The sequence below is a fragment of the Sturnus vulgaris genome, chromosome 15, assembly GCF_052056855.1.
Source record: "Sturnus vulgaris isolate bStuVul1 chromosome 15, bStuVul1.hap1, whole genome shotgun sequence".
Classification (NCBI taxonomy): Eukaryota; Metazoa; Chordata; class Aves; order Passeriformes; family Sturnidae; genus Sturnus; species Sturnus vulgaris.
The window spans coordinates 19,936,024-19,960,318 of NC_142257.1; the positions used below are offsets into that span (position 1 = coordinate 19,936,024).

Here is a 24,295-nt window from a genome sequence, read left to right on the forward strand (position 1 = left end):
TTACCTGCCAAAATTTGCTAATAGATATTCTTTTGCCATCAACATGAAGCTGGCTAATCCCCTGGGAACCACTTTTTAATTAAACACCTAATACAGTATGATAAACATTGGAAATACGTCCCTCTCCCCTATTAAGAAAGTGGCTTGATTTCCAAAGCGTGCCTAATCAATTCAAAGGTGGCAGCAAATTTATAGTGGCAGGAAATATTCAGGGCTTAATATTTTAGGTAAAGGTTGCTTTAGTGATTCTACTAAAAGAAGGAACAAATGAGCACAAATGCAACACAATATCCTAATACAGCTTGATATTTAACTCCAACCTTGGGTTTCCCTTCCAGGTGCTAGCAATGACCAAGCACACAAGTTTGGTGTATTCAGTTCTTGTGAGTACTTCTTTTCCCTCATGGGCATTGGCACTTTTACGTTACTACCTAAAAGTGCTTTTGAATATAATCCAAGAGATATAAGCCATTGCTTCTCTTATGATGAAACCACACCACTGTGCACTAACATCACAGAAAGAAAATAGCAAGAAAACTCCCAGCAGAACCTCAGACAGGCCAGACCAGAAAGGCTCCTGCCTGTGAGGATGGCTTGGCTCTCCCTGTGAGCACTACAGAGGAAAATGGGCAACCAATCTGGGAAAATATACCTGAGATTAACTGAGATCTTTACTCTGAAGAATTTGAGAGACTGAGACTGCACACTAAGAGGTTTATGTGCATTCTAGTAGGTATCCCCCAGTACAGTCTTTTTTCCTTCTGAATAACTGCCATATATTTTAACTTTTTTATTATTTTATCCAATCCTTTCTGTGATATACAATGCACTTATCCTGCTGTTGGTCCTGGTGGCTCAGGGCTGCCATTCTGTATTACACTCTGTAGGGCTCTCTCACCTGTCCAGGGTTTTGGTGTGTCTGCAGGTATGCTGCAGACAAAGCAAGCTGGACACATGCCTGGAGGAAGGGCAGTGTTTGACCCTCTCATTATTATTTCATATTCTCTTCTGCAGAAAATATCAAACAGCAATTCACTGGGGGAAAGACAGTCATTTTTTCAGATACCATATGAAAGAAATACCAGTCTGGCCCTCACTAGATTATGTGGGACAACATTTCATTAAATATTACATTACATTGCTGGCAAGTTAAGACATTGATTCATTTCTTGTATTGAATTTGTTCATAGTAATGAATGTATTGCTAAATCCCCAAAGGCCCGAGCATTTTATCTCACCTTGATTGATCAATAGTTTATAACTTTGAAACTATTTGAAATCATTTTTTAGTGATTAATGCAACTTATTTTCTACTCTTAAAAACAGTGTAAGCAATTAGCATCTGTAGAGCAAGGCCCTGCCTAGTCAGATGCAACACTGCTGGAACTGCTACCTTATCTTTTACATTAGTCTATATTTCAGCACAGAAATCAGTAAAAGGACGCATCAACACTAACTGAAGCATATTCATCTCTCAGAAATCACTCTGTAAAACATGAAGGATGGCCTAAGAAGAATTAATGGCTGCTGCAAAATCTCTTTATAATCTTTAGAAGAAGTGTATGGAAATAAGTGGGAAAGTGTGATTCTTAATCAAAAGCAACGGGCGTAATTCTTGCTCCTGCAAGACAACTAAACAATTAATAGAAACTTAGTGGGGTGGGAAAATCATTAAGGAGACAACCCAGCCCCAAAAAAGACAGAGTACAAAACTTTTGTAGCAAACACAAAACACACAGCCCCTTTGTGAGGATTATATGCTCCACTGGCACCCAGCTCTCTCACTTCTGAATGTTCCAGTGCTTAAAACTTAAGCAGTGCAGAAAACACTTTTCAGGAGGTCATCACAGGGGGGACTTTCAGGAAGAACAAGCCTCAATATTGGTGCACGGAGGCAACCTCAGAGGGTTACTCTAATCAGGGTCAGAAGGACTTTTGCATCATTTTTGATGATTGCTGAGCCTTGGGGAAAGCTGAAATGCCAAAGCCAGGAGGGCAGTGGTAGCTGAGGAGTGAGAGCCTAGGGCTCACTCTCTCTCAGGTGTAATCTACCCAGTTTCCCTTCAAACCACCCACTAGGAAAGAAATCCCCACTCTCTTGAGCAGCTGCAATGGGAAGGAGTCACAAGTTACCTCCCCATAGGAGGAACAGAAGTGGAAAGAGGTAAAAAAGAGCAAAACACTCAGAGAAAGAAGAGAGGATCAGGAATACAAAAGGGAAGAAGGAGAATCACATAGCAGGAAAAGCAGATACTTGAAAAAATAAGGTTTAGAAAACAGCAGGATGTCGAAATCAAGAAGCAATTAGAACAGTGCTAAAACCCCTGGAGAACAGCCCAAAAGTTTTGGCAGCAGGACAACACCCCATCAGAATCTGCATCAGGAATAACTTCTTCACCAGGGCCCTTTGATTAGTCAAAATACAGCAGTTCTAAAGCTAGATAAGCAGAACAGTGTTTGAGAGCTTTATTAAAGGCCTCCAGAGATGTCCTATGCAGATACAAGCTCACTAATCCTAAACAAAAATTTCAAAGCCTACTAATCCTACAGGAAAACTTCAAAGCCTCAAATGAAGAGTGACACAACATTTGCCATACAAAGAGAAACATTCTGGGACTCAACACGCTGTTTTAGCAGCCCACATCTACATGGACAGCAGCATAACACTGTCATCCTCCACAACAACCAGAGACATTTACTTTGCTTATTTGTTGTTCTGTGAGAAAATGTGTGAGCTTTGACAGCTGAAGTATTTGTTTGAGCTGCCATCGAGGTTTCCTCAGCTCCCTGTACTTTTCTGGTTTTCCAGCTGGGCAAGGGGATGCTGCACACACTGCATATCAAGCTAAGCAAGGCACAACTTTTAGGTTTACATCTCTGAAGCTTCATTGTTGGCAAACAACCGTGCTCATCCTAAGCACGGTGCACAGGAAGGGAATAAACCAGAAGCACAGGAGAGGAGGGAGCTCTGCCCCACTACTCCAGAAAGTCCTCACAGACTCAAGTCACGTCTGAGACCCTGGACAAGAAGAAAATGAGATTAAAAGAGATGTATTTGGAGGACACATGGAGGTGGTTGAACTGAGGAGGAATAGTTAGTATTCACACTTTTGTGCTGCCAGTTACACAGCATCTAAGAACTGTTCTCCTGCATATCCCTGTACACAGATGAGATGGAAAGCATCAGACTCTAAAGCTCCCACCTAACCCATTCCAACCTGGCTACAAGCAAAACTCTGATGCCTGCTTCTTCTTGAGCTGTTTCAGCCAACCTGCACAAAACCTTCAGTAACACTCTGAGTGCAAAGCCTATCCCCCTTATCCTCTTCCTGCTTCCAGAGATCATCTCCTGCCATCCTCAGGTGCTAATTATGGTAATAGACAGGACTCAGCAGTTTGTTGATGCAATTTAACTATTGAAAATAAGATACAGGAGCCATGCTCCACAGTCCACTAGTGGTCCAAAGGTGAAGGAGTTGGACGACAGTGAATTTTTTTTTAGTAGCCTAACAACAGGCTGTATAGCATGAGTTATTTTTTCCCCATGTATTATAGCCACACTTAACTAACAAGCCATGGAAAACAGATTAGCAGGGAGGAGGAGCACAGAATTTTTGTGTCCAGACAGCTGATGCTATGGAGCTCCTGCTGTGCTCAGTCACTGCCCCCACCTGTCCCATCTCACATGGCTTGTGACAGTAATAGACCTCAAGGTTTCCAAGACTCCAACTCTCTCTTTATACAGGGGCAATACAACAGCTCAGGCTTCACCAGGCACTGCCACCCCCGAGAGCTCCTCACCTCTGGTGAGACAAAGCACTAAGAATAAGGCAGCATGAATAATGAGAAAAGCAAAAGGCTTACCAAATGGGTCACTTTCTCCTCCAAGTGAAAACAAAACCTCGGAGCAGCTGCACAATACTTGATTAGGGCTGATCCAAAAGGTCACACTGACTGCTCTGGCACCTGTCCTACCTGCTTGCATGCTCTTACAGCCTCCTTTGACAGAAGCAAATTGTTCTCCAGCTTTTCTTGACCAAGATGACAGACCTTTGGATTCCCTCTGCCATCTTGATAACATTAACTGCTGTCCTCTATTTTTTATTTTTCTTTTAACATATTTATACCAAAGAACTCTTCCTTTGACTGAGGAACACGCAGAAACATGTTGATGCTAGAAATTCATGCAATTTTTGATAGAAAAAGTTTTGCTTCTTCCATGGAGAAATTTTCCATGTAACCACACAAAAACAGTAAACTGGCTTGTGTGGCACTTGTTTGCTATACTGTGTTTAAACTTACGAATACATATAAACCCTGGAGAGGTAATCTTCAGTGTCCTAGAAAGAGATTATCTCTATTAAATATCATACCTAAGAAAATAAACACTTGGGCTCCTGACATGGGCTTCTATACTCATATTCACAGACATGCAGTTCTTTTGTAAAGAATGTTCATGACCCCTTCCTCATTCTGTCCTAACCTCTTATTGTGTCCCTTAAGATTATACCAGTCCACTCTGAGGACCCACAAGGCTGGAATTTAGGCTGGAATTCCATGACCACCTTCTCAGTCATCTCAGTCCCAGTCCCCGCCAGTGGCTTCCTGAGACAGGTTTGTGCCAGGCATGACAGTGAGGGAGTTAAAAAAAAGCCTTTTGCCAAGGGCAAAGCCCTCATTCGCTTTGTGTTCTTTTTTTTTTTAGCTTGTCCCTGAGGTTTAGGAAGCGGTCAAACAATGGGAACAGACCATCATACAAAGCAAGACTGGGACTAGACTTCAGGCTTTTTCTTGAGAGAGCTTAAAGTAAACCTTCATCTTTTGAAGGCTTAATGTCTTGAGTTCAGGCAAAATCTAATCTGCTTATTTGAAAAGATGAAAAGAGAAAGTGGAATACTCCAAGACAGGATGAGTACTTCTGAGCCTAGGTAGCTGCAAACTTCTCATTATTAATCACTCCTATTTCTGCCATGCTTGACTAAAAGAAAAAGCTACAAACTGGGACAAATATTAAAACCATTTGTCACTACAAAGGCTATATTACAGATAGACAACATCCTTGGATGAAGGCAATAAAGGTTTTTGAAACAAACAAAAAACTTGCTGTTCACTTTATAAATTTATGACCTTAATTCAATAATCCTTCTCTATAAAGTAAGTGGTGCAGTTTCTAAGCAGCACATTAATGGTTTTCAGAACTGGATGTGCAATCATTTCACCAAATTCACAGGGGTACCAGGACACTCAGCTCACCCCAGGATCCCAAGGCCATTATGAGCAGGGATGGTAGTTACAGCCTCAGGTAATGCTGCTGCTTTGCTTAAGATGAAACTATGTGTGCATTGGTAATTTGACAAGGAACAAGAGAAGATCTGTGCCCATATCCTGTCCTTTGGGGCACCTTCTGCAGCACACTGCTCCCAGCACTGCTATGGACTTGTACACAGAAGTGAGTTAGAATCTAGGACACAGTCTACAGTGTATACCAAAACTATTAGTTAATCATTGGCAATGATTGCATTTGACACAAACCACACATGAGCACAACAGAGCAGCTGTAGGTACAACAGCTCCACGCAGGCCCAAAAGCAGTGGGAAAACCCAATGGCTTTTGGTGTGCCCACCCATAGAGCAAACTGCAACCCAGCTGTGCCCAAGCCTGCAGCAATGGGATGAGGAGCACAGCTGGCAGCACAGGAGCCTGGACCATGTGGAGGGCAAGGGAGAACAGAGCAGGACTGAGAGCTACACAAGGAGATGTGTGTGGATTCAGAGGCAGGGCAGGAGCCCTGACAGCGTCCTCTTGCAGAAGATGGTTAGATACTGGGCAAGTTCCAAAGCCATTTTGTTTAGTGATTTAATGGCTACTTTTTAATTTGCCCAGTCAATGGCTAAACTTGTACAGACTTATGCAGGGAATCTACTAAACACTCACCCTTTGGAAGCACCTGCCAGACGCTTTGGAAAAGCAGCAGCACCAAACTCCTCTGGCTTCCATGGGACCTGGGGAATGCAAGAGGTGCAGAAAGTTCCTCCGAGGAACACCAACCTGCACTTCACACATGCATGCAGCACAGCTGCCTTTAGCAGCCACAATCTCACCTCTGAACTTCACTCTGAATACCTACTGCTGCTGGATTTAATTACTCCAATCTGACAATTAACCAAATGATTTGCTTCTCACTTGCCAAAACAGTGGTTTCCTCCCACTTTTCTATGAGAAAATAATCTAAACTGTTGCTGCTGACAATAAAGCTAATATTTATAAATAATTACCAAAAACATATTAAGGTTTGTAAATACCTCAGTAAAAGATGACATTTACAGATAAATTTACAACATAAAATGTGAGTCACAACAGACAAAATTCTTCAGAGAGCTGATATCTACAGATATTTAAATCACTGTGTAAATCATATAGCCACTGCACGTGCAGAATCTCTTTTAACACAGCTGATGTGATGATTTTTATGCGGGAGCAGATAGATAAGCCAGAGTGATGCTGTATTCCCCTTCAACACTGCACAGGTGCCAAGGATGATGTTGGGTGATTTATTACCCCACACATTTGCTACAACTCTTTCAGAAGACAGTACCAGTCTGTGATGGCCACACTTTACTTTTTTTTTTCTTTGGGAAATGAAATGTGTCTTTCTTAATACTACCTTTCATAGAAAAAAAAAGTCATTTAGGAATCAAAAGGTTTCAATCAAGAATAAATTTGGATTCTCCCTTTTGTTCTCTTTTCCACCAGGGAAAAGGACATCAAAACATGTTTTGTGTTTCACACCAAATATAATATTATCTCTAATAAAAATAATTTATCTCCAAAGTTTCATCATATTTGTTAAAGTTTCTGTATCTTTTGGCACCTTTTTTTTTTTTTGAGATCTGTATTAATACCTCAAAAGGACAAAACCCTGTCCTACTTCTGCCTGCCACCCTTGCAAAGAAAGACATGTCCTATTTGGCTTTAAAGGAACCTGTGGGCGCTGCTCAAGAGGAAGCTCTTAAGCAAAGCACATTTCTACTCAGAGCCCAAGGCACACGGCACCCGTTGTTTCACAAACCTCTCCCTTATTTCCAACACCTATATTGTTTCAACAACTCGGAAAAACCAGGTGTGTGGGGCCCCATCACCCTCCTCGGGCACAGGAGCTTTTCCATGCCTTGGAACATCCATCTGTGTCCCAGGGCTGCTGAGGAGGTGCAGCCACTCCGGAACTGCCGGGGGAGACGGGACAGCCCAGCCCAATCCAGCCCTCACCTGACCAATCCAGCCCTCACCTGCCCAATCCAGCCCTCACCTGCCCAGTCCAGCCCTCACCTGACCAATCCAGCCCTCACCTGCCCAATCCAGCCCTCACCTGACCAATCCAGCCCTCACCTGCCCAATCCAGCCCTCACCTGACCAATCCAGCCCTCACCTGCCCAATCCAGCCCTCACCTGACCAATCCAGCCCTCACCTGACCTATCCAGCCCTCACCTGCCCAATCCAGCCCTCACCTGCCCAATCCAGCCCTCACCTGACCTATCCAGCCCTCACCTGCCCAATCCAGCCCTCACCTGACCAATCCAGCCCTCACCTGCCCAATCCAGCCCTCACCTGACCAATCCAGCCCTCACCTGCCCAATCCAGCCCTCACCTGACCAATCCAGCCCTCACCTGACCTATCCAGCCCTCACCTGCCCAATCCAGCCCTCACCTGCCCAATCCAGCCCTCACCTGATCAATCCAGCCCTCACCTGCCCAATCCAGCCCTCACCTGATCAATCCAGCCCTCACCTGACCAATCCAGCCCTCACCTGACCAATCCAGCCCTCACCTGCCCAATCCAGCCCTCACCTGACCGGCTCTGCCGCTCCTGAACCCTGAGCCGGGTTGTGGCACCACGGGAGTGAGAGCCTGGGAACTCGCCGTGCGTTCATCTGCTCTGTCCGTCCTGCATGACCAGAGGGTGCCACTCCAGAATAAATAGACGGGGACTCCCTAGAGAGTGCAGCATGAGGAGCAAAGCCAGCCCCAAACTTTCCAGGCTGAATTAAGCTCGACAAGATTTGTTAAATTCCTGCACAATTAGTTCATGGCTTCAGACTTCCTCCTGCACTCAGAGGATGCTGTAGAGTAATGCTTTTCTAATAGCTGCTGAAGTTTAAAAACTGAGGCTCAGGGAAAATAAGACATGGCAGATTGAGATGTTTGAGTCTAGAATCCTATATATGTTCCAGCTGGAGAGCAAGGAGATTTGGGGAGATGGATTTACAAATCCACATGTCTATTTTATGAGGGCACCTAATTAGAATGCTGCAAAAATAAAGCTATCCAAGCTATGTACAGTGTTTCCTTGCACTGCCATGTGTCAGCAGGTTTAGCACTCAAGACTGTTAACTGATAAATCCCTTCCATAATGTGATCACTACAGTGAACATCATCAGGAACCATAACACAAGTGATTTTCCTCGTATCTGTGAGCAGTTTCATTGTGTAAATATGTCCTTTTCTTTCACAGTCCAATAAACATCTCTAGGATAGAAGCAGAAGGCAGGTGAAAACTTACTTCTGGTTTTGAGACTGGATTTATTTACGGAAATTTAAAATCGCTACTCCTGTTCCTCTAAATTCGCTTTAATTCTGCAAATATCTTACTTATGCTTTAGATTCTCTGCTTCAAAGCTTCTCAAGCCTGTAGAGACTCCAGGCATGTGCACTCAGCTGCATGCTCCAGAACTGCGTGACCCAGAAATGCATATGCATGAAACAAAGAATCAAACAGTAGGAAAAACATTTTGCTCCATTTTCTGAAATGTCTACAATGAAACTAGAAGTGGGAAAAAGATCATTTTGGCAGTGTCTCCACGTTTATGTGGACCATGAAATGTAAAATCAGTTCAAGGCTCTCTTACTAGTACAAGAAACATTCAGTTAACAAATGTGTTGCTCTTTGGGAACCAGGCTTAGAAACCACCCTAATATTGTCTTTGTTGGAATTTAAGTCATATTCTGCTTACTTTTCCAGCATAGAAAGCAACACCTCCATCTCTCTCAGTTGCTCTCTCCCTACTGCAGGTACCCTCACACCACCCTTCACAGCAAAAATTGGATTAAAATACAAAATGTCTGAAAGATCAGACTCAAAATCAGGGAAATAGAAGCAAAATAGAAAATTTACATTACTTTGCCCTTATCAAATGTTAACTTCGTTTGATTTACCCTCCACCTGATGAAGGAAAGGCACCTTGCCCTGAATCAGAATAAAGGACACATTTCAAAGCACACACAGGATTTAAAACATGAAGATTTGAGGAGTTACTGCTGACATCTGTTCATGCTGTACAGGATCTTATGGTAAATGCTGCACAGACTCCTCAGGAAGGTGATGCTCATTTCCATGCACACACATCCCAGTCTAGCTCTGCAAGGTTCCACTTTCCTCTGCCCACCCTGGCACCAGGCAAAGGACACTCCCAAAATTCCCATTTGTGGATGATCACAAATATTCTCACTGGAACCCTATGACCACTGTCCACAACCATTACTGATCTCAAAACACCCCTACCTCGTGGTCTCTGTGCTATCTGACACTGCAAAGCACAACATGAATAACGATGCCTTAGCTGTGCCCTCCCACTCTCCTAAATCCCACATGATTGGGAGCTTACTCATAATGCTTACAAAATACAACAAAACTGAATCACAACAAGCAGGCCAGCGACAAGCAATTAACTTAGGCAAAACTCTACATCTCTAACAGCTATCACACAAAAAAGGACAGCAAGCTAATGAGGATGCCCAAGGCCACAAGTGCAGCTTGGAAGCAGTGTGTCCCCGACTTGCAGACCGGCGAATACAGAGCAGCAGGTCCTGGGAAGATGCAGATCTGGCACTTCCATCAGCTCACAGGAAAAGCAAAATCAGATCTCCTGCAGCATCGCTCCCACCTCCTGCCTCAGCAGTTTAATTTACAAGGAAATGAAGCTTTTTAAACAGATTGCTCTATATTCATGGCTAACAGGACAGAAACATTAAGTAAATGAGTTTGATTTGTTTGGGCATCTGCAAGGAAGCCTCTCTTCAGGGGAGCAGGGAGAGGATCAAAGGTGTGCTCAATTGCTTCCGTTTATTCAGGAATTCAGTAGGGTTTGAAACTTTCTTGCAGGTGAAAAACACTACCAGACACAAATGTCCCTTGCATTTATTTAACTATTTTAAGCTATTATTTCCACACAGAATTCAGGTATACTAACTGAAAATACAGGGTCTGATCCTAAACTATGCAGACATTTTAGAGCACTGGTTTCCAAACGGGAGCATGTCCCTCTGGAAGGCTAGATGTCCACAAACGGGAGCAGCAAAGCTGCTCCAGCCCCGCATCCCATGAGCTCAGCCTTGGCTCTGGAACACCCTGGCAGCTTCCAACAACTGGCAGCCTTCTTTTTGTCCAGACGGAGGTTAAGAATTTTTACCAGGTCATTGCCCCCTTCAATAATTTCCAGGCAACAACTCAAAAAGGGACAGTTTTGCTAAATACAAACAATGGCAAGAGGCATAATGAAATTTTTTCCAAGTCTAAGCATTTCTACAGTTTCCAAAACATTTCACAAATTCCACGGGGTAAAGAAAAGTTTCAGGTTTGAACCAAACTTTTAATCCAACAACTGATGGGCTTTGTAGATTTTACAAACCAGTAGCACACACAACACGAGAATGCATTTACTCAAACAGATACAGCCCCACTCACGTTTACCCTGCACAGCATTCACCTGGACGTGACTGGGCTGTGGGTGACACTCAGAATGACAAAGTGTTGCATTGCTGAGCAGCCACAGCAACCAGCACGTGAGTAAAGTGCATCTGGTTGACTTTCTGTCCCAGTACCACACCCGCTCTGCATGCAGGTCCAGCTGCTGCCTACACAATCAGGACAGGACCTTGTGGGATCAGATTTCCTTTGCAGAACTGCATGGCCTCATGTAGTTCTCTCTCTCCAGTTGTCTGCAGCCTGGCTAATTCTGTATGCACAAGAGTGCAAATGAGACCTTCTGTCAGCTCCCATGTTAAAATATTGGTTAAAACAAACATCGTGTTACAGGGATTCAGCTCCACACAAGGACATGCCTTAAGTTCCTGGGGTGCCCGTATCACAGTTGGGGGTCACGTTTGACACTCCCAGTGAAGCAGGTAAACCACTGTGCCAATTCAATTACACTGGCTTATTAGGATTAGTAGGCAACAATCCTCTCTGCGCTGACACAAAAGTTTCCTGCTTCCCCGTTTTAATTTTCATGCATTGCTCCCAGTTCAAATAGCAACATGGTCAACAAGTCCTTTGAACTGTGTGGATTAGGAATGCAAAGGTGTGCTGATGCTTCCCACTGCACCACAAGGCTCACCTGCATGGGATGAAAGAGTTTCCCTAAGGGAAATTGTCCTTTCCCACAGAATTTTGTTGGCTCCCCACATTTTGCGGCTGGAGAGCTAACAGCATCATCCTTTACGTGCCTGAGTGTACCCCACAGGGAGGAACTCAGCTCATACAGTTTGATATGCTAAATCAGGGGCCTTGCCTGAGGTTTCAGCCGATTATCAAAAAATCTATGGGGCTGATATGCAAGATCATTCACTAGAATAGTGCAACAGCAGCCTGGGAAAACAAACCTTGGAGCTTGGCCCTGAGCTGCAGGCAGCAAAGTTAGAACAGTTGTCAAAACATTTGAGCTGTGCTTCTGAAACCATGCTCTAACTAGGTAAATCTTGTGAATGTGTCTTGTTTCATCCGTATTTTCCTGCATATAAATTTGACAGGCAGAAACATTTATTTTGTCAGAGCACTAAAAGCCTCTGATGTTCAGCACTGATCTCTGGCAGGCTGTAATTCAGCTCCCCCCTCCCAGTGACACTCTCTTGTTCCACTAAGGAGCCCGCAGTAAAACAATGCCATGGTCTCACAGGTTTCCTAGAAACCTGCCTCCAGCAGCACACGTATCCTCACAGCCTTTTTCTCCATTAGCTGTTCTCAGCCACAATATAAAATGTGCTGTGCCTACTGGCTTTTAGAGACTATAGCTGTGGCCATCTACAGAAATTTTGGGCACTTCCCAACCGGCCACCTACAGAACAAGTTTGGGAGAGAAGGGTTTTTGTGGAGCAAGAGAAAAGCAAACACTGGTGTGTGCAAAGAGCTGTGGTTGTTGAATATGTCAAGAAAGTAATGTTTGGATTGAGGAAAGCCAAACAGATATAGCAGAGCTGTACCAGGAAAGAATGGCTCTGTTACCCATTTCATGTCTTCCTTAAAACATCCTGGTACCAGAGCCAGGCCAGCTCCCCTCCTGCCTGCAAGTACCAGTTCAGCCCCACAGGCAACTCTGCTGCCCCACAACCTGCCTGCTAGCACACAAAATCCCCCTTGCCTCGTCCAGACTCACTAATCATGGACCTCTAATTAATTACACTGTGCTTTGTTCCAACTCTTCAGAGCCTCTCTGCACTGAGCAGTGCTGGCAGATGATGGTAGAGAGGAACTGGCCACTATCTGTATCCTTTTCAGTCTGGACAAACATCACCTGACCGTGACAGCCACAAACACATACTGGAGACATCTGGACACAGCTGCCTTCAGTTTTGACTTGTCAATTTTGAAGATATGCATGCGGTTTACACTTTTAATAGTTTTTATTTGTTCCATCTTATAATAGCAGTTACTTCCCTTCTCTCTGGCATCTCAAACAAATAAAAGGAGAAAAATTAAATACCTTGCTTGGAATACTAAATATATTTTGCAAAAAATGCTGCCGTGCTGCCATACAACTGTTACTTGCATTTCCTAGTTGGCACCCAAGGCCATGGGGCCCCCTCCTGCAGGGATGGTATGAGGTGCCTAGAGCACTCTGCACTTGCTGGAAAATGCCTCTCAGAGAAATGCAGAAGATTCTTACCTTATAAATAGCCGTGGTGTGAGCAGCAAGAGGACACAGAGACCTTGAGAAGATACTCAAACTTTCTGCTTCTCTATGCCATGGCATTCTCTGGGTAATGCTTTTGAATAAGAAATAAAACACTTAACATAATCACCCAGCTCTGTTGCCCACTGCAAGGAAGTCACAGTCACACTTACACATTCACATCTAAAACTACAACAAACCACAAGCCAATTCATTCAGTTTGGAAAGTTTCAGGGAATAGTTATAACTAATAATGATTTTGAATAATAAAACATTTCAGCTAAAAAAAAATACTACAGTTGAAAAATTTGTAAATCTTCAGTCTTTTAAACAAAGCTTAAATAAACATGAAAATAAACTCTTTGACTAGGGGTTTGTAAGTGGAGAAATAAAATATTTTTACTTTCCTCTCACATTTGACTAAAATCAGAATGACTTCATAATTTGCCTTGGTTTACTTTATCCTGCTTTTTACTTCAATTTTTTTCTTAAAAAAATTTGTACAACCCTTACTGACTCTCATTTATATATTTGGTGACATTAATAACTGTAAAACTAGGAATTGCCCAAAAGTTCTGTATTAAGTTCTAAGCTTTTCACATCTACAGCATTAAATATTTTCTGTTGCAAAAAATCCAACTGCTTCCCAGTGCCCATTCCAAGTATCAAATATCCAGTAATGCACACTGGAAGAGGTAGTGATGGCAAAGGCTGGAATAGTACCAAGGCTGAAGATTAAAAGTTAGAAAGTATTTTCTGATTTACTCTTTTGAATTATTGTGAAAAAAAACGAAGCTTCAAAGCACTGGCCTATAGAGCTGAAGTCTCTGATATCCTCTTTTCTTTGTGATGGGATTTCATGGCTCTGCACGGACGTGCTGCATGCACAGAGGCACACAGTACCTGTATCCATGGGCAGGAAATGTGCTCACACGTATGCTAATGCAACAGAGAACACTCTGTAGTGCTCTTTCTTTCCCCCATCCATTTTATTTTATTCCAAACCTCCAAGCTCTGTCTGACTGCAGCATTTCAGGCAGGAGCTGTATGCCTATGGGATGCAATCAGGGACACACATAGCTTATTTTCATTTTATCATTGCTATCCACTCTTAAGTCCAGCTATTTGACATCGCTCTGCCTTGCTGCCAGGAGTCACTTGAAGACAAAGCAAGAAATTTAGAACTTGCAACTACATGGGAGCGAAAGAAATTCTGGCTGATAGACAGAGAAGTGGGGAATGGAAGCAGTCATGAGTCCATGAGACCTGGTCACGTCTAACCCCACGCTCAGTTGAACTCTGGTTGGTAGGACACAGGGAAGCCAGGGGCAAACACCTCTTGGCCACCCCATCACAGGTGCACCAGCCTCATGGCTGGGATGTTTGGCTGCTGTGACACTGAGCAGCCTCCCACACATCTCTCAGCACTTCAGAGAAACCAAAATGCTTCATGCAAAGAGGCATGTTCTGACAAACACTTATTGGTCACCGCAACTTTTACAATTTTTTTCTGATGTGAGTGCTTACATCAAACAGTTTTGTTCTGTACACTCTCTACAAAGGTAATTCCTTTGAAAAACCTGCCTGTCAAATCCTCAGTTTTCAGTGCAGGCAGATGACCGTGGACTTGACCTGCTGGGCTGTATTAGAAGACAATCAGATAAGACCAGGGAGAGAAAGTGAGGTGTCAGTGTTAAATATTGTCAGCCATTTCTTCCATTTCTCAAGCACCTGCTCTGGTCTCCAACCAGGGGGAACAACACTGTCCTTGCTCTAGAAGGAAAACAGGTAAGTACTAATCTTCTCTCTATTCAGAAAATACCAGAGCATAGTCTAAGTCTTTAGAACACATGCATGCATTCACAATAGTGGCAAGCTGTGAAGTTTCTTTGAGGAGCAGAAAGAAACAAGAGAAGGGGAGCTTTGAAAGCTCTTTTCTTTTGAAAGCTTTTCTTTTGCTACAGTATGTGCTGGGCAAAGTAAATAATGAGGCAGCTTCCCTGCTCAAATATATCATCTCTGTTCCATGGCTGAACACAGCCTGTTCCTTGAAACACTACTGAATCACTTTTTCCCTTTTTGAGCAGAGAAGCAGGTTGTTCTAGCACAGGGAACTGAAAGGGCACAGTCATGACCCAGCAACCTTAGGAGCTCAGGGAAATCTGATGTTCTTATGAAGACTGCAAAGTCAAGCAGAGTTGGTTTCCTGGTAGGTAAACCACTTGAAAATAAAGCTGGTCTGGCACAAAGTCTGATAATTTTGGACTACAAGTCATTTCAAAAGAAAGCCTAGAAATGACTCACTATAAAAATCACACAACTGACATTTTAAGCAAAGTGAATTTCTGATGTTAGCTCTAGCAAAATTAAACAAATGCACCAGACTCCTCTTACTAGTTTAGGTTTGGGTGGTCTTTGATCAAAATATGGTTACTCGCATTTAAGAAACTCAAATTACCAACTTAAAATGGTGCTACTTGCTGCTGTTGTCAGGGTCAGCCTGTAGGACTAATCCAAACAAGATTCAGGTATTGAGAAATATTCGAGTTATATTTTACTTCCACTGGGGGAGGTAGGGGTGAGGGGATATTTAGAGAACAAAAGAACTCAGGGGTACAGAAAACAGCACTAGAAATTCAAAACTAGAAATTCCCCCTGCTTTAGCAATCTGTTATTCCAAACGTTTCCATGGCAAATATGGAAATGGCTGATTCTAGCCACAAATTTGGTCATGATTGGATGCAGGCTGTAAAAACATAAAATAAAATTTAAAAAAAAAAATCTCTATTTCTGCATCACTTTCCTAGTGGAAATCAGAGGCATTTGTGCGTGCATTATATGCTGTGCTGGCCCTCTGCTTTTTAGTGCTGTGGTTTTGATGGGTTTTTTCCCCCCTCATTGATTTATTGCTCATGTTTGCAGGAGAATATACAAGCAGCTTGATAGTCTCAAGCCCCTCTCAACCATCCCTCTAAGCACTAACGACTAATGCACTAAAGAAAGGATCAAACAGTCAGCTTTGTTGGCCTTTGGTTCATAATGAGCTTTGACTGTTACTTCCTGATGCCAATACCTCAAGTCCTTGTATCCTTAGGATTTTTAAGGTGACAGTAATCCCAGAACCAGAGGGCAGATAAGGTTGGATGGGACCTCCAGTTCCCTCTTCAAGGCAGGGTTAACTACGGCTCAAGACTATTCACCTGTGTTTTGAGTTCCTCCAAGCTTGGAGACTCCACAGTCCCTCTCTGGGATCTCTTCCAGTGTTCAGTCACCCTCACAGCAATTTTTTTTCCTTATGCTCAAGCGGAATTTATTTTATTTCAGTTTGTGCCCCAGTGCCCCTTGGCCAACCCCTGGGCACCAGAGAGAAGAGCCTGGCTCCATCACCTCTGCTCCCCCCACCTCAGGTATTCATACACCCTGATTAAGACTTTCCTGAGCCTCCTCTGCTGCAGGCTGGACAATCCCAGCTCTCTTAACTCTCCCTATATGTCAAATGCCCCAATTGCTTCATATTCCTTAGGGTCCCTCAGCAGACTCAGCTCAGTAGTCTCTTCCATCCCGGGGAGTCCAGCCCCAGACACAGCACTGTAGATGTCTCACCAGTGTTGCACAGAGGAGGAGCATCACCTCCCTCAGTCTGCTGGAGAAGCTCTGCCAAGCACAGCCCAACAGACCACCAGCCACCTTTGCTGCTGGCTCACTGTCAGCTTGTCCCCAGGACCTCAGCCAGTCTCCACCAGCATCCCAGGAACGCTGGTCTGACATACAAGCGAAGTGAACGTGGTGGAAAGAGGTATTATCTTTTAGTAGGTCAGCTCAGAATGCTGGAAGAGGCAAGCAAGAATCCCAACAGGAAACAATTCCTAATGAAATGTACAAATAATCAGTGAAACTGCTCCAAGCCACTCCCAAAGCAAACAGACAAAACTCACAGATTGTCTGGGGACACTTCAGTGAACAGGGAAAGCTTCTGCAGCTTTACTGATAGGATTGCAAGTATAAGAAGCAAAAATCTTTATCTTGCAGGACAGGGCATGTGGGTCCTAATCCACCAACACAAACTGCCCAATTATACTGGATTAAGTTTTCACGTTTGAGGCAAGCAAATGATGTTGTCCTGTACAAACGCACAATGCTGTTCTCTCTCCGAGACAAGGTCCATGCTTGATGGACCACTGCTCTCCACTAGACAATTTCTGTGTCACTCCTGCCTTTGTTGATTCAGGCTCCCCATTTTCATTAGAACAAGTAATTTAATCTTGTATTCTTGAACAGTGCTAATATGTCCTTTCCAGCCTTGCTGCTCACAGCTGGAATAACCAAACCAGCCCCTAATCCCACTGCCAACACCCCAGACCCAGCCACAAGCAGGACCCAAGGGCGAGCAGCACAGGCAGAGCTGCTATGGTGAAGCTGGAAGGGTTCAGCACGGGCCACAAGCACCCAATCTGCCCTGACCCACCACGGACTGCCTGGTATTAACTCATCTCTGCAACCTCCTCTCTTTACACACGACCAGTTTATTTTACCCATTCTTGAAACAATGCCTGTTTTTTGCTTTTACTTTATTACACCAGAGAATTAGAGCTTCAGACACTGATACTCTGATACAGACACTCTACTTGGAGGAGCACATACCAGCATGAAAGAGCATTTGTAGAGGTGTGGATCTAGCCCTGTTACAACTATTTCTCCTTGTATTACGCTAGTGGCACCCAGGCACCACTAGCCAGCTTCTCTCTAGCAGAGAAGCCCCCACATCAAGCTGCACCAACAGCCACGCAGCAAACACGGGGACAAATGATCTTTTCTCTCTGCTCAACACTCGGGCAAGCACAGCCCGAGTCCTGGGGCCAATTTTGGACTCCCCAGACTAAGACAGACTTGAATGTGCTAGAGCATGGCCTGGTAGAGGCCACCAGGATGGCTGAGGATTGGAGGAGATGCTGAGGGAACATGTGGGCAGCAGCAAGGAGTCAGTCCATCAGGTAGAGGAGATTGACTATTTAACTCACAGACAAAGAACAATTTCAGATTGTATTCAAGCCCATCACACATTAGCTTTTCTCTGCTCACAAGGTGAAGTGCTAACAGTCAGTGTAAAACACAGCAGCAAACCACACAGATAACACATCAGAGCCAAGAGGACATAACCCTGGGAACACAGCTTTTGATAAATACAGTTGAACCACCACTGCTAGCAAGCACCAGCAAGATCAAATTCCATTGTAAAGGTTAAAATGTGTGACCATATCCTGGACTTTTACTGCAGGTGACCTCCAACAAAAAGCAATGGCTTGCATCCATTAGAGCACAGAGCCAATCACAAGACAAAGCCACGGAGAACGGATCTCTTCAGCCACAAATTATCTACATTTAGTGGAAATCAGCTCCCAGGTTCCTGGCAGGTGGACAAGACACCCCTTTGTGTCACAACAGCCACCATGCCCAGCACATCCTATTCATTTCTTGTGTACTGCAGTGCCTAAACACAAGTTTACAAGCTTCAGGTGTCACTCAGTGCTTAGACATTTACACAACTATTCTTACATTCTAAGTAATATCATACATGTCCCAAACAACTGCACAGTCATGGGGGCATTACAATAACACAGGAAGGTGAACTGTAAACCATGTACATACACTCTAATGTCAAATGTTACCCTACAGGTATCAGGAACACTGACTTTTGCTCACGAACTAACCACAAACAAATCTCTTCACAGCCCTTGCTCACTTCTCTTTTGCATGATTAATTTGTGTTTGATATTTCCTAAGACAGTTTTCAACTTCAATTGCAAGAAAATCCATATCCACTTGCAGTTCAAAACCATATATACGAGCAACAGATCCAGGGGAAATAGAGACCTACCTAGAAACACCAAGAGACTGTAAAATGCAGAGGTTTTGGCAGGGAATATTTCTAAATAGCACAAAAATTGCTGAAGTTATAGAGCTTTTCCTTTTGTTTTCTAAACAGTACTCGTTCTGTAAGGTATGGATGTGCCCCTGACAGTGCTTTCAACTTTCTGCTCAGCTACACCCTGGATTTTTTGAATTAACCCTGATGAAAACTGAGCAAAGCTCAAATAAATACCACACAAACCAGACCTCCTGAAAAATCAGTATTTATTGGCAATACTTATGGATTTAAGGATTAAAATCCCTGGAATTGCTGCCTACTTTCTCATTTTTCATAAGCTTCTGCTTCTCTCCTTCTTTACAAAAGCATCTTAATTTTTTCCCCTCTTGCTAATCTTTATAAAACACACATCATTAGTACTGCATGCTTGGTGTTGGATTACTGAATATGCAATACTGACTCTAACAAGACTTCCTGAGACAAACACGAAGATATTGGGAAGAATTTGCTGTATATCTACATTTTATTCCCTCTTCAAAGGGGTTTTTACAGCACGAGATTTGGAAATAAACAGGTCTCTTCTGCAAGTGCTATGCATATGAAGCCATTGAGTTTCCCCTCCTCATACATGCCTGCATGAAGGATTACAGCATTTCTGATTCTTTTCAACCCCCAAGTCCCTCCACAGCAATTTCCTCATGCCCACGTTTTCTCCATCACCTAGCATCCCACTCTCCTCTGCAAATTACCCCTCACAAAAACACTGCCAGGTTACTCACAAGTGGCACATGTTCATTTTCTCCTCCCTTCCCCACGCAAATGTCTCCCACAGCAAACAAACCAAAGGGACAGGAAAAGCATAACAGGAGGTCTTACCTTTTGATGGCCTTCTTTGTTTCGTTTGTAGAGACGAGAAAGTACCCATGACAGCGCCCATTGCAAAAGCTACTCGTGAGTTTTTGGGGAGGATTTATTTTGGGTGGGATTTTTTTTTTATTCCTCTTACCCCACCCCTCCACTGACAGTGAACAAAATCTATGTGAAATGCCCCCAAGAACAAAATAAAACAGAGGAAGTCCAGACAAGAAAGAAAAGAAGGAAGGAGGAGGGAAAAAGCAAAGCACTGCAGCTCGGCATTCAGCAAGCGTTAAGCTTTGAGGGTTTTTTTTAAGTCAACACACATGCACTGACTCACAGCCGGCTGCACTGTTATTATTCAAAACAGCTCCCCATCAAAATTTAAATGCTAGGTAGATTCCCTCAGACCAGAGCTGGCAGCAGATGCATCAAAATATTTACTGGAGCACAGCCACATAAACACACAGGCTGATTCTTCCTCCCATTCCCTTATGGCTCCAACCAGCAGCCTGTAGGGCTAGCGAGGGAGCATCAGTGCAGCTCTTCCAGTGAATACTAAACTGGAGTCCTGTAGACACGCTGGGGGTCTCAGGGGGAAGCCAGGGCTTTGGGCTGGATACCAACAAGGAATGAATGGAAATCTTCTGAGCGGGAAGCAATAGTGAGCAAGGCATCAAAGCCCCAGCTGCACGGGCTGTGTGCTCCTGCTAATTAAGAGTCTGACAGAAAGGTAGAAAGCAGCATCCTCCAAAAGTCTTCTCGAGCAGAAAAGAGTCAGAGAAAAATTATTAAGTGCAAAGGGGGGGAAATAGAAAATTTCACCACAAACCTTTTCCTGCATATCTTTTCTCAAACACCAGAAAGACAAGCAAGACAATTAACATTTTTCTGCCAACTATGTACGTGCACATCCTTTTCAAGGATAGTAAAACAAAAAACTGTTGAAGCAAAACTCTACAAACATCGAGTGATTAGGAGGAGGTAGAACAATTCCCAGCATGTTTTTCAGTTCTGTCATATTTCCAAAAACCAGCTAGATATCTGGTTATTTTTCCTCAGAATGTGAAATAGCAAGTACTTAGGTGCAGAAGGAGTTAAATACACAGAGGTAGTTCTCAGAACCCAAATTAACGTTCTACTTGCATACGGTGACTGAGATTAGAGCAGCATCTAGGCAAATACTGTATGTTTCAGAAAGAAGGCATTCACCACAGAACAAACCACCCTGTCTCAACAAGCTTCCTCAGCTTTCCTCACCGTTTGCAGTAGATTCCCTCAGATGCAGAACGCAGCTCCCCACACGCTGGTGTGTCCCTGGAGGCACAGCGCTGCCTTAGCCGCTGCTCACCTGCTGCCAGCATCTGTCTTTGCATGCACAGGTAAATTTGCATCCTTAGTGTATACCAGCAAAGAGCTTCCCCTTAGTTTCTAGTTGCAGAAGGCATTGCACAAAATAATTTATTCTTTCTTGTTTTATAGCTCAGAACACATCACTTGAGCTTTTTGTGATAAATGCCTGGGGAAAGGTACCGTTTAAATACCCAAGTCCTGAAACGAAACACATCAGTTTGCAGGGAATTGACCAAGACTGGAGGCACACAGGGGCCTTTGTCATAGTGGAAGGAGCCTATCCTGGCTCATGCAACATTCCCTACCTTCCATCCATCCCCCACTCCTTCCCCCAGGCTGGCCATAGCTGAGGTCCCACTGTCCCTGCTTCTCCAGCCATCCAGTTCCACATGGGGATGCCTCAGACTACACTGATCTGCACCAGGCACTGAACAGCCGTGTGGGACTCTTTTTTTAAAATTCAAATATTTATATTTATTTTATAAATATTTTATTTACATTTGCAGAATAAAATATTATATAGGCTACAGTGCACATGTGGAAAATCCCTGTTGTTGGGATTTGTGCATTCAACAAAGGCTGGAGGATGACATTGGCTGTAGCCAACATCTCCAAGATGTCAAAACCAGAATCCTCAATCTAGGCAAACTGTCACTAGCAGAAATCAAGTGTTACCAAGGTGCAATGCCCCAAACAACGGGGTTGATGAGGTTTTTAAAAGGGTACATGGTTGTTCATATACGCTGAGTTAGACACAGGGGAGAAGCACTGACAAGACATTCTCAAGAGATCAAAACAACCAAAAGATCTTCACTGGCAACTTCAGAAAATCAAGTAACTTTGGCAAAAGGTTTAGTGCAAATTCAATTAATGCAAAACACTTCTCAGAGAATTAACTGGGTCCATTCAACATAGCAAACTTTAAGCCTGTTCGATTCTAAATTACTCAAAAATTCTAAGAAGAGGGAATTAGGAGAAAGAGAGAAAGACAGAAGAGGTATAGAAAAAAAAAAATATATATATAGCTACCAGCTCCTGGGTTCCAGTGCTGTTCTTATAGAAATTCCAAGAGAAGGTAGGGTCAAGACATATGAGTGCCTCATGCCCTGTGGCCTTAAAATACCCCTCAGGCCTTCCCCCAAGTGGGGCTTCTGGTCACTTGGCCCCTCAGGAGCTGTGCTAGGGGCTCCAGGGGTAGAGTGTGGGGCATTGCATCCTCTGTGCCACAGACTGGCAGCCACTGCCAGGGTGGGGTGTACAGGGCAGGGCACTGCCTGACCTGCCCCAGCACACGTGCATCCCAAAATGTCTTGAGACATCACTCTTTCCAGCCTCTCACACAAGGCCACCAGTCACCCATTTCCTCAAGTGCACTATCTACACACGTTTTAAATATCTCCAGGAATGGTGACTCTCACACCACCCTGGGCAGCTTGTGCCAGTGCTTGACCATCCTTTTGATGAAGGAATTTTCCTTAATACCCAACTTACAGCTCTCCTTGAGGCCAAATCCTCTTGTTCTTATCTCTTGTTATTTGGAAGAAGAGACAGACCCCATCAGCCTACAAACTCCTTAAACCAAAAAGTACCTTGAAAGTAGCTGGCTTCAGGACTCCTTTTGACATCAGTTGGATCTCAGCCATGCAGAATGAGCTCGGTCAGGGAGTGACAGATCAGGCTGTCCATATGGTAAGATAGCCAAGAAGGAAGTAATTTAGGAAGACAAAACTGCACCCCTGATGCTGCACTGTTGTTTACTTGAAACAGCATGGCATATGAAGGCAAAGGGCAAATGTAAATATTCCGTTTTCTCTGAAACTTGAAAGAAATAAAAAGATCTGTGTTGGCTGAAAATCAATATTTACAGATCCCTAAGAAATGGGGATAAGCACTCAGACATATTTTTACTGCTATGACTCAAATATACAAGAATGGGGACAAGAGGAGGGACCATGTCTGTGCCTAGGCAGATGAGCACAGAATTGCAAAGCTCCAGCTCATAAAGCAGACATTTTCTTTCACAGCTGAATACCAAGACCTCAGAGGAACAGAGGCATTGTAAACAATAAAAAAACTAGAGTATTTGCCACAGCAGGCAGGAATTCTCTTTCCTCAAAGGATGATCTTTCAAATGTATCTACCTAGGAGAGAACATTTTGAGATGTAACAAATGCTGGTGGACATCCTTTATCTGAGGAGGTAAATATTTTTCAGAGTATTTCCTTTAGAGATAAGAAGCTGCCTGAGCTCAGACTGTGATGGTGAAATGCAGAGTTGTAGCTGTGTGAGTACCTAAATCAGCATCTTGGGTAAGAGATGCTAAACGAGGACCAAAAGTGCATCGGGGATGTACTGATGCTCTGCCTGTAAAAACCTACCTGCAGTAAATCCAGAGCTTGGTTTTGACACAAAGATGCACCTCAGTACATCAGCATCAGTCTAGCAGATCACCTGGGAGTATTTTGATTTGTTGTTATTGTGAATTGAACTACACTACATCTGTGCAGGATGGAACAGACTTTGCAGAGTGGACATAAAAATGCTTTGAAGTTCAGATGTGGCACCTGCCCCGAATATGCAACCAAAACCAGATTGTACCTGATACCTCGCTATAGCAACAGCAATTCCACACAAAAGCAAGCTTAGGAAGGGCAGCTGTTTATAAGTATCTATGCAAACAATCATGGGAAATTCCACCATCCCTATGGAAACTACAAGGTCAGTGACACTTCTGCCAGCAGTCAGTACACTAAAGTCATTCACCAAATTAAAACAAAGACTAAATTAAAGACTAACAAAGACTAAATGAGCATAAAGCCCATCACTATAGCACATATATATACATGTAATGTAAACTAAGTGGGCTTGCAGATGACTGAGAAAGTAGCATAATAGTGTGATCTACAAACTGAAACCTCCTTCCCATGAGACCCAGGGGGCAAAATAAGGTTTGTTCTACACTGCATTTCACAAAAAGAAATAATTTCAGGTAGCTCCCAAGCTGTTAAAATCACTGACATTTCCAATAAATGCTTTCAGGACTTATGAAATCCTGAAATCCTAACGGGAGCCAAATCCAACCTTCCTCCAACTAAAGACAAACAGTATATTTTTTGGTAAAAAAGATTTGGGAAAAAAAAATCTGTTTCTTAAGCCAGTTTTTATCTAGGTTCAGCTGCATTCTATGTAGAGCTACAATGATATTAAGTGAAAAATACACTGTTAAGACACTCAAAAATCTTGACAAATACGGAGATTTCTGCATTTTGCAGAGAATC

At 43.4% G+C, this 24,295-nt stretch overlaps 1 protein-coding gene across 6 annotated transcripts in view; it reads right to left on the reverse strand.

Moving 5' to 3' along the window:
• Positions 1–24,295, reverse strand: part of KCNIP1 (potassium voltage-gated channel interacting protein 1) — a 201,458-nt gene that overhangs the window by 107,789 nt on the left and 69,374 nt on the right. The window contains exons 1-2 of one of the 6 annotated variants that reach the window (XM_088174002.1): positions 19,686–19,814; positions 12,938–13,037 (exon numbers count right to left, since the gene is read on the reverse strand). The exons of 1 other annotated variant lie outside the window; for it this stretch is intronic. Coding sequence is in view for 1 of the 5 variants with exons in the window: in XM_014889925.2 (XP_014745411.1) it covers positions 19,686–19,746 (61 nt within the window). In the remaining 4 variants the exon portion in view is untranslated. Of the gene's footprint in view, positions 1–12,937; positions 13,038–19,685; positions 20,323–20,924; positions 21,067–24,295 lie in introns of those variants that run through there. 4 more of the 6 variants (XM_088174003.1, XM_014889925.2, XM_088174001.1 and 1 more) reach the window with 4 other exon arrangements.